Source organism: Marmota monax, unplaced genomic scaffold (genome assembly GCF_021218885.2).
Source record: "Marmota monax isolate L192 unplaced genomic scaffold, Marmota_monax_Labrador192_F-V1.1 WCK01_AAM20220418_F8-fsc00044, whole genome shotgun sequence".
NCBI lineage: Eukaryota > Metazoa > Chordata > Mammalia > Rodentia > Sciuridae > Marmota > Marmota monax.
The window spans coordinates 9,680,326-9,695,284 of record NW_026695198.1 but is presented as its reverse complement, the minus strand read 5'-3'; the positions used below and the strand labels follow the sequence as shown (position 1 = coordinate 9,695,284).

The following is a 14,959-nucleotide window of genomic DNA, read 5'->3' as shown; positions in this document are numbered from 1 at the left end:
TAGCAACTGAATTGACAGAAGGCCTGAGCATGGCATCAAACCATGAGAAGCAAGCATTTAATGTACTCAATTATTTTCCTAGAGATCAGTTCTGAAACAAAATCATAAAATCACAGATTTTTTTTAAATATTCAAAGGTTTCCCTTCCTCTACCAGTAGATTTTATTTGTGCTGCAACTATGGTCTATGAAATGATTTCTATCACCACTGATTTCTAAGCAACAACTCTGTTATACTAGGTGAGCTAGCTTTGGTGCTTAAGCCAATTACAATATCTAGATCACCCATATTTCCCATTAATTTCCAGCTTGAATTAATCTTTTCTGACCAATTGAAGAGAAAGTTACCTTTTCTGTAGCACCAGCAACTGTTCCATGCTTTTCAAACTATTTGTGCATACTAATCACCTGGAGGTCTTATTAAAAGGCCATTCAGTAGCTTTAGGGTGAGTCTGAGATTATATTTCTGAGAAGATACCAAGAGCTGGGCTGCTGTAGGTCTGCAGGGCCCATGTTGAGCAGTAAGGCCACATCGTCATCATTAGTTCAACATCACTGAGCATGTATAGGACTTGCCTCCTGTCCTAGTTTGGAAACCTTCAGAACATATTCTTTCCCATATGTATTTTTTTTACTATGATTTTAAGAAGACATTTGTCAAGCCCATGAATAAAGGGTTATCATTGGTCACTTATTTTCTTCATTCTATTCTCAGCCACTGACAATACTGACCAAGTAGTGATTTAGTTAAGAGCTTCTATTAACCTTGTACTTCATCCTCCTAGCTGAATGTGAACCTGCCTGCATTCCAGCTCTCTGCCCTCCCCGCAGTGGGATGGGAACTCAAATTCCATTCTTGAGCATTGCTATGAATATCTGACTAGGGAGAAATTATATATTAAAAATAAAATTCAAAAATCAATAAAACAAAATAAAATTCAAACCAGTTTCTCATCAGTTTTACATTTTGAAGCTTAAGAATCATGTTTTGCTTTCTTTGTCCTTGGTTTCAAATTCTCACTACCTCTGATACAGACTGACCATCCCTAATCTGAAAAATTCTAAATCTAGAATGCTCCAAAATCCAAAACTTCTTGAGTGCCACCATAATGCCACAAGTGGAAAATTGAGACTATCCACATGGGCAGCTTAATAAAGAGTAACACTGTTGCTTTCTGTTGGTTCCATGTGGACAAACTTTGTACCATGCACAAAAATTATTTAAAATAATATAAAATTACCTGCAGGCTATGTGTCTGAGGTATAAATGAAACACCAATAAATTCTATGTTGAGACTTGGGTCCTATCCTCAAGTTACCTTATTATGTAAATGCAAATATTCCCCAAATCCCCCAAAATCCAACATCTGAAACCCTTATGGTCCTGTCTTGAGTAAGGGATACCTAACCTGCATTCATAAGCTTATTTCTAGCCATTGCTTGGAGGTGGTGACAACTAGTTTTTATTTTCCATTTGTAATGATGTGCCTTGGTCTTTAACCCTCTGGATGCTGATTCCTTGCCTAGTTCTGATGACACAAAGCCTTCAGATCAAATACCCTCAGACTGCACACCATGCTGATATTCTCAATATTAAAAACCTGACCATTTTCACAACTCAAATTTTGTCTTCTTCAACCCATGGAAAAAACCCACCTTAACAGAACCTTGACTTGGCTGGTGAAGCCCTGCTGTAAGCTTTGTTGGGATGCATTTTATAATGAAAGTCAGTATAATTTTCCAACTCTTTTTACAAGGATGGAAAATTCACTCTCTAATTATAGTATAAAAAGTCTCTATTTTTGTTCATTTCTCTCGTGGCCAAGTTTTTTCTTCCTCAAACTAATAGATGCATGCCTCAGGAATAACAACCTGGTTCCTATTAGCAGGTCAGAAAAGGAAATTCAGTGATATTTTCTAGAATATTTGAACATACTTGTTTGATAAAAAAACTTCAGGCTCCTTCCTCCTTACTAATTTGCTTCCAAACATATTTTGAAGTTAGTCCATATATCCTTGAACTATTATAATTTTTCAGAAATAGGAACACAACTAATACTTACACACTCATTAAGACACTGTTAGGCTACCCACTCACATACAGAACTCATTTTTTTTCAAGCCAGACCATCACACCACCAAGAAAAAAATCCCACAGGGTATTTGTGACTCTTAATAGAAGTACATCCCCTGGAAATATAAAGCCCCATAGGACACTCTTATTAACTTAGGTTACAAAAACAGTTCCAACTATTATAAATTGTTTGGGAAAGTGTTCTGAAATTGACCTATATTTTAAAAGATGATTGCTCTTAATTTTACTTTTAAAAAATGGGCAGTTAAGTAATGAGCTGAAAATCTATCAAAAGAAAAGAAGCCTTTAAAAAAATCCTTTCCCCCTGTCTTTCTGAAAGATCATTTCCTCATTATTACACAATGATACAGTGACTATGCCATGAACTAATGACAGAAGTTATGGGAGATCATTTTGTTAACGGTTGTTATGGTTTCAATAGCCCTCTTTGCTTTGATTATTGACTCTCCACTACTTAAAAAATTTAAAAAAGACCAGAAAAGCATTAAGTGTCAAACTGAGATCTCTAGTCATGGCTATTATTGAAGGAGGAGGAGGAGGAGGAGGAGGAGGAGGAGGAGGAGGAGGAGGAGGAGGAGAAGAGGGAGAAGGGAAGGGGAGAGGAGGAGGGGGGATCAAGAAAATGAGGGGAGGAGGAGTGGGAGGGAGAGGAGAGAGGAGAAGGAAAGAGAGGAAAAGGAGTAAGTAGTCAAGTCTGACTGTTTTTTTTATGGATGAAACCTCTCCTCTCTTGGTGTATAGAAAGGTGACTTTGTCCTTCTTAAATACAGTGTACTTGATGGGAAGTCAAACTGAAGTCAGCTCAAGTCTTTTTCAAGTCACAGCCACTGAAGATCCCACTTCATCTCTACATGCATGATGTTCCCTTTGACTCATCCTCACTCACCCCACACACAGCCCACTTCTCTGTTTGCACAAAAGGATTCCCCTGTCAGAGAAATATGGCATATGTATAAATCAAACAAAAGAAGTGGAACTGATTCAAACAGCCTGTTTATGAATCATGCAGATGAGAAAACACTCTGACATACTTAGTTCAGAAGACCTTAAAGAAGATGCTTCAAATTTTCAAAACTTTAAAAATATCAAATGTTGGGCTTCAAAATTGTTCAGCTTTAGAATGATTCCTAATACCCTAGAGTCCAGGTTATTCCCACTCAGGAAGGGTTAATGCCATGTTCTTTTCTACCAGAATGCAACATATCCCTGTTCTTTAACAAGCATAGGTCTGTTGTATCTTTGTAAAGAGTTGAAATTCAATCTCCGGCAATATTAAATCAGCCACAGCACAACCCAAGACAAGCTTTTAATTTAAAAGCAAATCTAGCTCTGACAACAGTCCTCTCAATGACATAATGGATAGTTCTCTTAAAGCCTGGGAGGCATTGTTGTTATTTGCTAATCACAGCACTCTAGCTGGGCGACCGTACTACTGAAATGTAGATGATGATTTTGGACTTCCAAGTCTATCTGTATGTATCTTAGAATTAGTGATCAGTTTCAGTATGTGTTCTCATGAAAATGGTTTTGTGTCATCATAACTAAATTCAGAAATGGCATAGAGTTACTTGTATAACTGAAAAAAAATTTAAAAGTCTCCATGTACAAATAATATCTGTTCCCGGGAATTTTGACACTAATAATAGCATCTTTGGAAACTCCTTTGGAAACCCCCTGTGATTTACAAAAACAGAAAGGCTCTATTGGTAGCCCTGGAGGAACTCATGGACTTCCCAGTATATGATTGATGCTAATGAAATAATCTATAAGAACAGAATAAATTTGAAGACCTAGAAAAAAATCTGGTAAAGTTTTTTGACAATTCACAAATAGAAAACTAAAACCCAGAAGGAGGAAATCAAAATCTCTAAACTTCAATGGTGTCACAAAAGCTGTGCTATGTCAACTGCACACACAGTTACACACAGCCTAGAACAGATGACCTGCCTGGTCTGCCACAACAAAGTTGGCCAAATCATCTCTTCTGACACTCAACTTAGTCCAGTTTCCGAAAGGACTAATGTCACTCTAATAAAGCTCCATCACTGGGAATCTAACGATAGCCCTCTCCTGTTTTAGGATTAGCAAAGGTCTAATGATGTCCTTCAAACTACCTGATTTATTTCCATTTCAACACTTCTTTAGGTAATCAGCAAACAGTATTGGCTCTGTGCACACACAGACGTGGGATTCAGTTTTATGATAACATGATATAAACTATAAGTAGGTGGACAGAAGCATAAAAAACTCTTAATAATTCTGGATATAAGCAGATTCTCAAATAGTAGAGCATGGGTAAGAATTTTGAATGAAAAATATCTATCCTAAAGCTTCTCCAGTCTGACTACACTATTTGGCAAAATCAGTAATGCAAAGCAAGATGCACTTCTCTCTCAGAGGTTGACTAGAACTTCATGAAATTTAGCCTAATATCACCAGGCATGGTGGTTCACACCTAATTCCAGAGATTTGGGAGGCTGAGACAGGAGAATTATGAGTATGACGCCAGCGTCAGCAACTTAAGGAGGCCCTAAGCAACTCAGAGAGACTCTGTCTCTAAATAAAATACAAAAAAACGGCTGGGAATGTTGCTCAGTGGTTCAGTGGTTAAGTCATACTATAGTGATACATGCAATACTCATATTTATATCAGCACAATTCACAATAGCCAAATTATGGAACCAGCCCAGATGTCTATCAATGAATGAATGAATGGTTAAAGAAAATATGGTATATAAACACAAAGGATTTTATTTATCTATAAAAAAAGTAAAATTGTGTCATTTGCAGGAAAATAGATGGCACTTGAAAACATTAAGTAAATAAGCCAAACTCAGAAGGTCTTAGGTGCTCTCTCATATCTAGAAGGTAGAGAGGAAAAAGTCGGAGGTGGGGAAGGTGGTGGGGGGATATTTCATGAAAACCAAAGAGAAATCAGTAGAATAGAGGAAAGGAACCAAGAGAAGAGCAGAAGGAAGGAAAGGGAAAATACTGGGGAATAATATTGGCCAGATTACCTTGTTACATTATGTGCATGTATGAATAGGTAACAACAAATTCCACCATTATGCATGTTATGGTTTGGATATGAGATGTCTTCCTAGAGCTCTCTTGTGAGATAATGCAAGAAGTTTCAGAGAAGAAACAACTGAGACATGAAAGCCTTAATCCAATCAATGAATCAATCACCTGATGGGATTAGTTGAGTGGTGATTGAAGGCAAGTGGGGTGTGGCTGGAGTAGATAGGCTTTGGGGGCGTGGCTTTGGGGTTTATATTTGTATCTGGCAAGTGAAGATCTCCCTCTGTTGCCTGATCATCATAGGAGTCGCTTCCCTCTGCCAACTTCACTTCCATGATGTTCAGCCTCACCTCCAGTCCCAAGGAATGGAGCCCGCCTTCTATGAACCAAAACTCTTAACCGTGAGCCGTCAAATAAACTTTTCCACCTCTACAATTGTGCTGGTCAGGTCTTTTAGTCACAGCAGTATAAAAGCTGATGAAAACAATGTACAACTATGATGTACCAATAAAAATGTGGAAAAAATGAGAGAAAGATTTGTTTTACCTTTCTAGATAAAACTGTACTTTTTCTGATTCACTATACCAGAAGAAACTCAAAGATGCAACCAAACAGCAAGTTTAGTTTCATGCTCATAAAGAAAAAAAAAAAAGAATGCACAGTTTCATTCACAGAACCTTAAATATTCACTAAGTATATATTCATATATATTAAGTTTCACAACAAATAAAATAACTCTATGAGGACCTGCCCATAGAATTACTTTTTGACCAGCTAAGACATCAGCAACCATAGACATCAAGGAATGAAGTCACTTGTTATTGTGGTCAGAATCACGCAATGTCATTCAAGGGCATATTTGCTATTGAGAATTGCTGAACGTGATGTTTCCCCAAATCCAATAACACAATAGAAATATTTTGTAAAATCACACCTTACAAATATTTTCTCATAACTATAATCATATAGTACTTTATATTTCATAATGCATAATAATTTTAAATACAAATCTAATCCCCTAGTCTTGATTTCAGAGATCTAGTTAGTGTGCCATGCAAATTCCGAAAGCAAGTTAAAGAAATGAGTTAATCAGATGAGCCAGTGAATGCATATAAAGAGAATCATTGCACATATCAGTGACCCAGTTATTGGTGCTATTAAGTTTGGAGGAAGACTATCTAAAACCATAAAATATAGAACATATTTAATAGCATGTTGTACACTTAAATATTCAATCATTAAGGAAAATTTTGTAAATGACTTAGCAAAGACTTTCAAAACCACTACCCCAGGGATTTATGGACACCATTCAAAACAGAGAGTATACATTTGTATTGATACTATACTCACTTCTCTGTTAAGATAGTCTGAAATTATGTGCATGTGGCGGGTGGGGGTAAGTAGAAATTTTTTCACTTTTGTGAAACAAAGAGTTCATGGTTCAAGTGAATGGAAACAATTTACAACCTTTCTGTGAACTATTTCAAAGGTAGCTCATAGACATAGCCACCATATAGATTTATGTGAAAATTATTCCAATTCATACAGAAAATTCAAGTAAATGCACAAGGAGTTGTCTGATTTTGTGTAGATTTATGCCTATCAGTTAACTCAAAGATTTAAATACCAAACCCAGCACTCAGGGGTATTTTATGGATTTGCAATGCTCTAGAGACACCGGATTCAAAAACCAATGAATAGATTTCAAAATGATACAACTGCAGTATTGCAAGAAAAAAGCCTTCTGTTTCTTTCACCCACAAAAAGAAAAATTTAGTCTGCTATCTTTAGAGCAGCATGTAATAATAAAGTTTTTGTCATGAAATCTCAGAGCTGGAAGATGATCTTATAGTGTAACCTTTTGTATGATAAAATCCCTCTACTACATCATTACCTAATTTTTCAAACTATGCTGGTACACCCGAATGATAAGAATTTAGCGCTTCAAAAAGTCTTAGTTGATCTGTGATATCTCTTATTACTTAAAAATTCTTTCTTACATCACCTCAAATATCTTTCCTATAGGTCTCATCCATGTTTGTTTTGTTTTGTTTTAGTGTAGCTTTGTTTCTTTGCTTGGTGTTTTATTTCTCTTTGATTATTTGCAATGTTGGGGATGGAACTGGGCCTCATGCATGCTAGTTTAGTGCCTGATCACTAAGCTACATCCCCAACTCTAGTACCATCCTTGTGCATCAGAGGGATTACATCCCTTGTGCATCAGAGGGCTTACATAAAACTCCAATGCCTCTACCACATTATGATCCTTAAGCCCTTCCAGAGTTATCTCAAGTCTTCAGACTTTTCTTCTACTTTTAATTGTCCTCAATCCCATCAACCATTTTTCCCATTGCTTTTTCTTCTTCCATATAAGTCTTCAATTCTAACCTAGAATCTGTCCAAAACTATATGACCTAAAGCATATAGCATTTAAAATTCTGTCTCAACTTCCAGATATGCAAAATGAAAGCAGTAACTCAAAGGTCATTCTGAGGATCAAATAAAAGATAGAGCAAGCTCTCTGGAAATTTGAAAGTAGTGCAGAAATATAAGGATCAGGAAACCTAAATTGCAACAAGGTAAAGAATATTCCATGTGTACAGCACTAGGTTTGATTCCCAGCACCACATATAATTAAGCAAATAAAATAAAGGCCCATCAACAGCTATGTGTGTGTGTGTGTGTGTGTGTGTGTGTGTGTGTGTATAAAAGACTACTGTATCCTAAGGAAAATCTCTTCAAAATTAAATTTTAGAGCCCACACTTGTAATCCTGGTTGCTTCAGTAGGCTGAGGCAGGAGGATAAAAAGTTTGAGGCCAGCCTGTACTTAGTGGGGGTCTAATCAAATTAGCAAGACCGTGTCTCAAAAATTAAAGAGCACTGGGGATGTAGTTCAGTGGCAAAGTGCCCCTGAGTTCAATCCCAGTACCAATAAATAAATAAACTTTTGCCCAAGAATTTTTACTTTCATATAGATAAAGTTAAACATTTCAACCAATTTGTTTTTTGGATAAACAACTCTCTACCATGTTGGATCTATTTATATGCCCCAGTACCATCCAATCTCAAATCCTGTGTGGTCAATGTGCTTTTATGGTGGAAGAGATATGACTGAGTCAGAGAGGCATTAATCCTCTATGACACCTTTCAGCTTTCTTCTATTTTGTAACAATGTGGTAACGCTTTTGTTAACCCACACTCCTTAAAATCCTCCAAAGTCTCCTCTATGTCTTCAGAATAAAATCTAAATTATTTCCATTATCTTGCCCAAGGAATACTCCATCCTCATGGATAACTGCTCTCCCTCACCCATATTTGGAGCATAAGCAGGTAACCCATCTTGTTCTTTTTTGCCTCCTTGTCTTGATGCACTATTGTGCTCAGGGCTCTAAAGTCAATGTCCTATGACATTCAAGTGCAGCTTTTTCTTATCCTTCAAACCTTCCTATAGATATCACCTTCCCCAGAGTGTATTACCCAAACCACCAATGTGGTTTGTGTTTCCTGTTTCTATCATAGAGCTTATTCTTATATTGAAATTATTTAGCTTTCTGTCTTGTTCACTAGGCTCACCATAGATTCCCAGAAAAGAAATGTATCTTATTCAGCTTGAGATACATAGTAGCTAACACAGTACCTTGCATGTACTGGGCACTCAATATATATGTTCAATGAATAAATAATTAATATTTACAGAGAGGGAACACAAATATGCAGAAAATTGACATTTGATGAAGGAGCAAATGGCACCAGTCTTGCCTAACCCATCAGAATCCAGGACTGATTCAGAATCAATAGAGCATCTTTAGTTCTATAGCCTTTGCATTTTACTACCCATTGCTTTCCTCTAGAACCTCAACCATTTGCAAATAACTAAGCAATTTAATCATTAACCTCAATACAAGATCATGTTTCTTTGCTGAAATTTGATGCAAAAAGCTTAGTGTGACTAACTGGTGTAGTAAGGAAAACACTGGATTTAAGAGTCAGACCATTTGAGCTCTAGTCCCTATTCTATTATTTGACTAATAGTGTGTTACTGGAAAGATTCCCCCAATCAGCCTAAAATAGCTCCCTTTCCTATTTGATCATCCTTAGTAAAGTTGAATTCTTGTTGTTGTTGTTTAAACACATTCTTGTCCAAGTTGGCAATTGAAAGTAGCCAATTGAGCCAGAAAGAACTCAGACTTTATGACAAGCTTAACTCTGAATCCTAACTATACCACCACACAATAACTGGGTGATGCTGGGCAAGTTACTTAACCTCTCTGAGGTAGTTTTCTCATATGTAAAGATACTAATAATTTCCTCTTGAGTTATTGTAAAACTTAGATGAGATACGGAATGAAAAAAAAATACTTATAGATTTTTCAAATACCAAATAAGATTGTTGTCATTATTCTTGTTTGGGCAGGTTTAATAATGGTATAGAACAATGTTTCTCAGAGGCTTTGTATTCCACATAATTACAAACATATTTAATAGATGTTACCTCAAAAATTATTGACAACTGCACATGAGCACTAAGAAGTCATGCTATAAGAAAAGTGTTTAACTTTTTGATCTATCATTTTCCCTAATTATTTGAACATGGGATACCCTTTAATAGCAAGGGTAGAATAGCAAGCTCAGTAAGAGTCTTTATTTATCACCTTTCACTATAGAGATCCTCAAAGAAAAACCAAGATACCAAAAATGGAGAAAACCCTCCTGACTCTGCATCCATTAATGGGCTTATTCTTTACAGTGTTCATATTTCCTAGAAAAAAATAAATAAATAGGTACATATATACATAGGAAAATTTCAGATAGAATTGCGAGAGTAAATTTGATAAATATTGAAGGAAAAAGACATTTAGAAACAACTTGTCATGGGCATGGGGGCTAAAAACTGTCCTACTTGGGCATTTCTGATCCCCACTGGCTAAACTTCACTCTTAGTAATTTCTGGAATCATATGAAAAGATAAATAAAGAAACACAGCTTCTAATTCATTTGCAGGCACAGATCAGTTAAAGTCATAATTGCTCTTTTTACATGACAGCAGAAGTTCACTTCATTATTTCAAATGGCTCTTTCTCAGTATTACCTCCTGTGACTTTAAAAGCTGCCATTAATTTCCCATTAGTGAACTTTAATTAAAATGAATATGTATCATTGCTTTCAGCAGTTGCATTTGTAATACATGGAAAAATACATGCAAATGTTGCCCACAAAGTTACAAATGGCTCATTTCTGTACAAGCAAACACTTTGATGTTATTTCAAAAGATTTTATCCACAGAAAGCTTTTAGAATCTAACCTTTCCCTAAAAGAACTAGAATTTTATGTAAATACAATGAACAGTTACCAACCTAGTTAAAATCTATTTTATTGATCCCAGAAAGTAGCATGTTAAAACATGAATAATGACCTCTGAGCTTTGAACCCACTCAGTACCTTGGTGTTTCTGCAATATTTGTGCAGTGCGTTGAAAAGGAAAGCTAGAAGGGGCAGAAGAATACGTCTAATCGAAGGTCTCATAGTGGTCTAAGATGTTGGACTATGTCTAATACAATAATCTGAGATGAGTCACATTTCACCAGCTTATCATCAAAGATGCTTCTACCCCAAAGTTTCCATTCAAATGTTCAACACTCAGAAAAATTGGAACATATTAGAATGTATCTGAACGTTAAATATCATAAGCTTTCTTATCCCTTTACAATTTCTTTTATTAGGTCAAAAAATTTTATAAACATTATTTATAAAGAGAAAATGAGGCTGATTAGTCTTAGATTATGCTTGCATCAAGTTACCCTGGAATCCCCAAAATATGTCAGCCGGAATCCCCAAAATATGTCAGCCAGAATCCAAGAGCAGTTAAAGGAGATGATAATTCAGGTTTCCATACTAAACACATCATTCTGAAAATGTTCACAAACATCTGATAATATTTCTAATAATAATACTTCTGCCTTTAATGAAAATACTACAGAAATGCTTAACAAAAAAGGAGCCACATGTTCCTCCAAGGGTTAGGTCACTTAATGCCTTTGGCTGGCAGACTATGGTTTTCTCTCTGCATTCAACCTTACCCTTCCATCGCTTTTCCCCCTTGATATCTATTCTGTAAGTACAATTGGTCCAGTAGCTGTGGTCTCCCTAAGATGTTTGTAGGCCTTTATCTTTTCCTATTTCCCATTTTCTGCATATTACTTCCTGAGAAAACTGAGCATCATTTCTCATTTTTAGAAGAGTCAGTACATACAACATAAAGCAAAGTATTCATTGGCAGAATTTGGTAGATTTTCAACATGTATCGATGTGTAGGAAAAATTCATAGTTTTTAATTAATAGAACTGAGAAGTGCTTGCATTATACTGTATGTTTGTATATCGAGAAACTTTAAAGGCAACTTTAAAAGGAATCTTGCATAAAGTTTGAAAAAGTTAACAAATGAAATTGTAAGCCTCATTTACCACATTATCAGATTAAAATGCTAATCATCTGCATAGCAGTCATAAATAATTTCAGTAATTAAATCAAGGGTTCTAGTTCTTCATCATACATTAAGAAGAGCATCAAGCTATAAGCCTTCCCAACAGACATCTATGGAAAATAGAGCTATCACATTTAACCTACATTCCAAGAGTCCTGTGACTGCAAAATATAGATGTTTCCAATGTCAATCTGTCTGACTGCATAACATACATCACTTTTCCAGAAAGTATCTGCTTAAATTTTTTTTTTTCACAATGTGGGAAGTCACCATCTCTCGCAATGTTTATTCTGGTTTACAAAGTACTGGTCCTAAGAAGGTGGTGAAACCATCACACTTGCTGTTCTCAGATGAAAATGCTTCTGTTCATAATAAACCAAAAGAAGTGTGTGTTCCATTCCACAAACCCTGAGTTGTTTTCAAGCAGGTACTTTGGTATAGTTAATGACTTACATTTTATCACAAAAACACATAAAAATAAAATTTAAGAAGAACACTAGATTAGCAGAGTGCTGTCCCATATTGGTACACTTTCTAGGAAGTTTTCACATGTTACTTATACTATAGATTTACTAACTCATTCTAAAACCATAAAAGCTCTGGATGTTAGCATCTATATAATTCCACATACTTAACTTTTGGAGATATTCAAGACTGTTTTCAAAACCTACTAAAACAAAAGTCAAAAGAACACATTCCTGAGCATTCTGTTACAATATCCATAAATCAATGGAATGGTTGATATGCCCCTGTCTAACAAGTTTAGGCTTGTATTCAAGTTTGCGTTTGGAAGTGATATATATATATCATATCACATCTAAGAAGATCTGGTAGATCAGATACTAAGTAGCAAAGCAGCCAGTGAAGATACCAAGTACAATTAAAGTTTATAGGACACACCAAGGGTTCTCATTCACATGAAAAAAAAAAAAAAAACAGATGTGGGGATATTGCAAGATAATCAGAAGGTGCAACAGATAAGTAAGTCTGGGCCTGCAAAATGTACTTACTCATGCTTGGAGATATATGTATGCTTCTATATGACAAGTTAAGTGCCTTTTTTGTGCTTTACTTTTAGTACTTCTCTAGCAGTGGTCATTAAAATGTGGCTACTTTTGATTGATGTGTACAACTCCCATCTAAACAGAATTGGTATTTTTTCCAAAGGAACAACAACAACAACAAAAAATCCTGATTGCAACATTGACATCAAATTCAACATAATGAAAACATTTTAAAAGACCTGACCAGAATCCTCTGCTATTCACTGAAAATGGGGAGGGGGAAGGTTGTAGCATATGAAGAGAGAGAAGCAAGTGAGGCAGTGGGAAGACATTAGGGATGAGGTGATTAAAACCACTTTGCTGCCCTTCCTTGGTTTCTCACTCCCCTCCCACTCTAGGCTGATTTTAAAAATTCTTAAAACTACAAGCCCCATTGAAACACACACACATGAACACACACAACAACAGCAACTGAAAGAGTGTGACTAGGGTAACCATCACAACAATCCTGAACGATTTTCGTGCAAAAGCAAAGCAGTGAGGATGTAGTAGCAGCAGTGACTCTCCCTTGTCCCCCACCCCTGATACGGTACCTCCAGATTTGCCCGAGCTGCAAGATGTGGATGAGTGACTGCAGGAGCCAGATGCAGAAGGAGCAGGACGCAGACCTGTGTTTGCCGCTGGCCCGGGTGGCCCCGCTGCTGTTGCTGTTAGTGGCGGTGATGTTGCTTTTGCTGGCGTTGGATGCTTGTCTTTGCGGCGTGGAAGGACGAGCCTCGCCTTCCCCAGCTGCAGACCCACCGCTGACCACCGTCTTGCAATCGGCTCCAGACTGCGGGCAGCTGGAGGCAGCGGCCGTGGTGCTGTCCTCGGTGCTGAAATCGTGTACAAACCAGCGGAAGCTGAACACTTGCACTGAGAGAGAGCCGAGCACCACGAAGAAGAGCGTGAGCCCGAACCACCAGCGCTGGCCGCGCAGGTAGTAGTCCACGGCGAGCCAGATGTCCGTGCCCACGTCCGCGAAGTACACGGCCACCGCGGCCAGGATCCAGAGGCAGTCCCACAGCGAGTAGCGCCGCTGCTCCCTGCCCAGGCGCAGGCACAGCGCCGCCGAGCCCGCCCCGCTGCCTCCACCCGGGCCGCCAGCGCCGCCGCCCGAGCCGCCTGAGCCCCCAGAGCCACCGCTCCCGGAGCAGCAGCAGCAGCAGCGCGAGCAGCCGCTGCCGTCCGGGCAGCAGCCTCCCCCGGCTGCCTCCTCGTCCTCGGCTCCGGACCCCGACGGCAAGCCTGGAGCCAATGCCTGCACCGAGCCCGAGTGGTCCGAGTTCTGCAGCGGGGTGAATGCCACGTCGCTGCTCTTCTTCATTTTCAGCCTCCCGTCTGACTTAGCGGCCATGATGCCTCCAAACCGAAGGAGAGCCCTCCTTTATCTGACACCTTTCCCCGCTGTCTCCTCCTCCCGCCACCTCCTCTGCTCACCCCGGCTACCCTCCCAGGCGGCGCGGCTCTCCCTCCTCCTGCTCCTGCGCCGGCTCGCCTGCCGCCCGCCGCCGCCCGCCGGGCTGGGCGCTGGGCCGGGCTAGCGGCGCGCCTCCGGCCGGCAGGAGCGCCGCCTGGCTGCCTGCGCGGAGCCAAGCTGCTCACGGCGCCCCGCGCGCGCCCCTGCCCGCCGCCTCCTCTCCTCGCCGTCCTGGCCCCGCGGCTGCCGCCCGAGCCGCCACCGCCGCCAGCAGCAGGAGCAGCAGCGGCCGCCGCGGCGCTCCTCGGACCTGCACATTCCTCTCCTCCCCTCACGCGCGCTCCCTCCTCCCGCTTCCTCTCCTCCACCAGCTGACTCCGAGGGAGAGGATGACCTCATCCCTTCCCTTCCAGCTGCCGCCGCTCCCACCCCGACTCGGGAGGGGCGAGGGAGGAGGAGGGCCCCGGAGGAGGGGCCGGGACGGAGAGGAGCGGCAGTCGGGTGGGGGGGACTGGTCTGGATGGTCCCCGGGGCACGGAGCCACAGCGAGGTGCGAGAGGGAGTCGGTGGAAGGCCCCGGCTCGCGGGATTTTGGAGAACACTGGGTGGATTTGATCGACTTCGGGGGAGGGGTAGGAGCGTGAAGAGTGGAGGGGTCCTCTGGTCCAGCCAGTGCAGAGGACGAAGAGTGGGCACGGACGGGCGTGGCAGTGGCGAGGGGCCAGGAGGTGCAGGTCTCTTTGTGTTCCAAGCCCTGGCACTTGGGAGACGGGCTAGATGTGGGACTGGAGCTAGCGAGGGTTAAGAGAACAGGTTTAACTCGGATGCTTGGTTCCCCAAACGCTGGCAGCCCTAGTTGGCATGTCAGGCTTTGCAGTTTGTGGGAGGATAAAGGCGTG

General features: G+C 39.9%; 1 protein-coding gene across 3 annotated transcripts in view; it reads right to left on the bottom strand.

Annotated features, from left to right (window-relative positions):
• Xkr4 (XK related 4) overlaps positions 1-14,134 on the bottom strand; it is a 438,096-nt gene extending 423,962 nt beyond the window's left edge. For all 3 annotated transcript variants that reach the window (XM_046428580.2, XM_046428579.2, XM_058574010.1), the window contains exon 1: positions 13,195-14,134. In XM_046428580.2, coding sequence (XP_046284536.1) covers positions 13,195-13,997 — 803 coding nt within the window. In that variant the 5' untranslated portion in view covers positions 13,998-14,134. The remainder of the gene's footprint in view (positions 1-13,194) is intronic.
• Between the last annotated feature and the right edge of the window lie 825 nt (positions 14,135-14,959).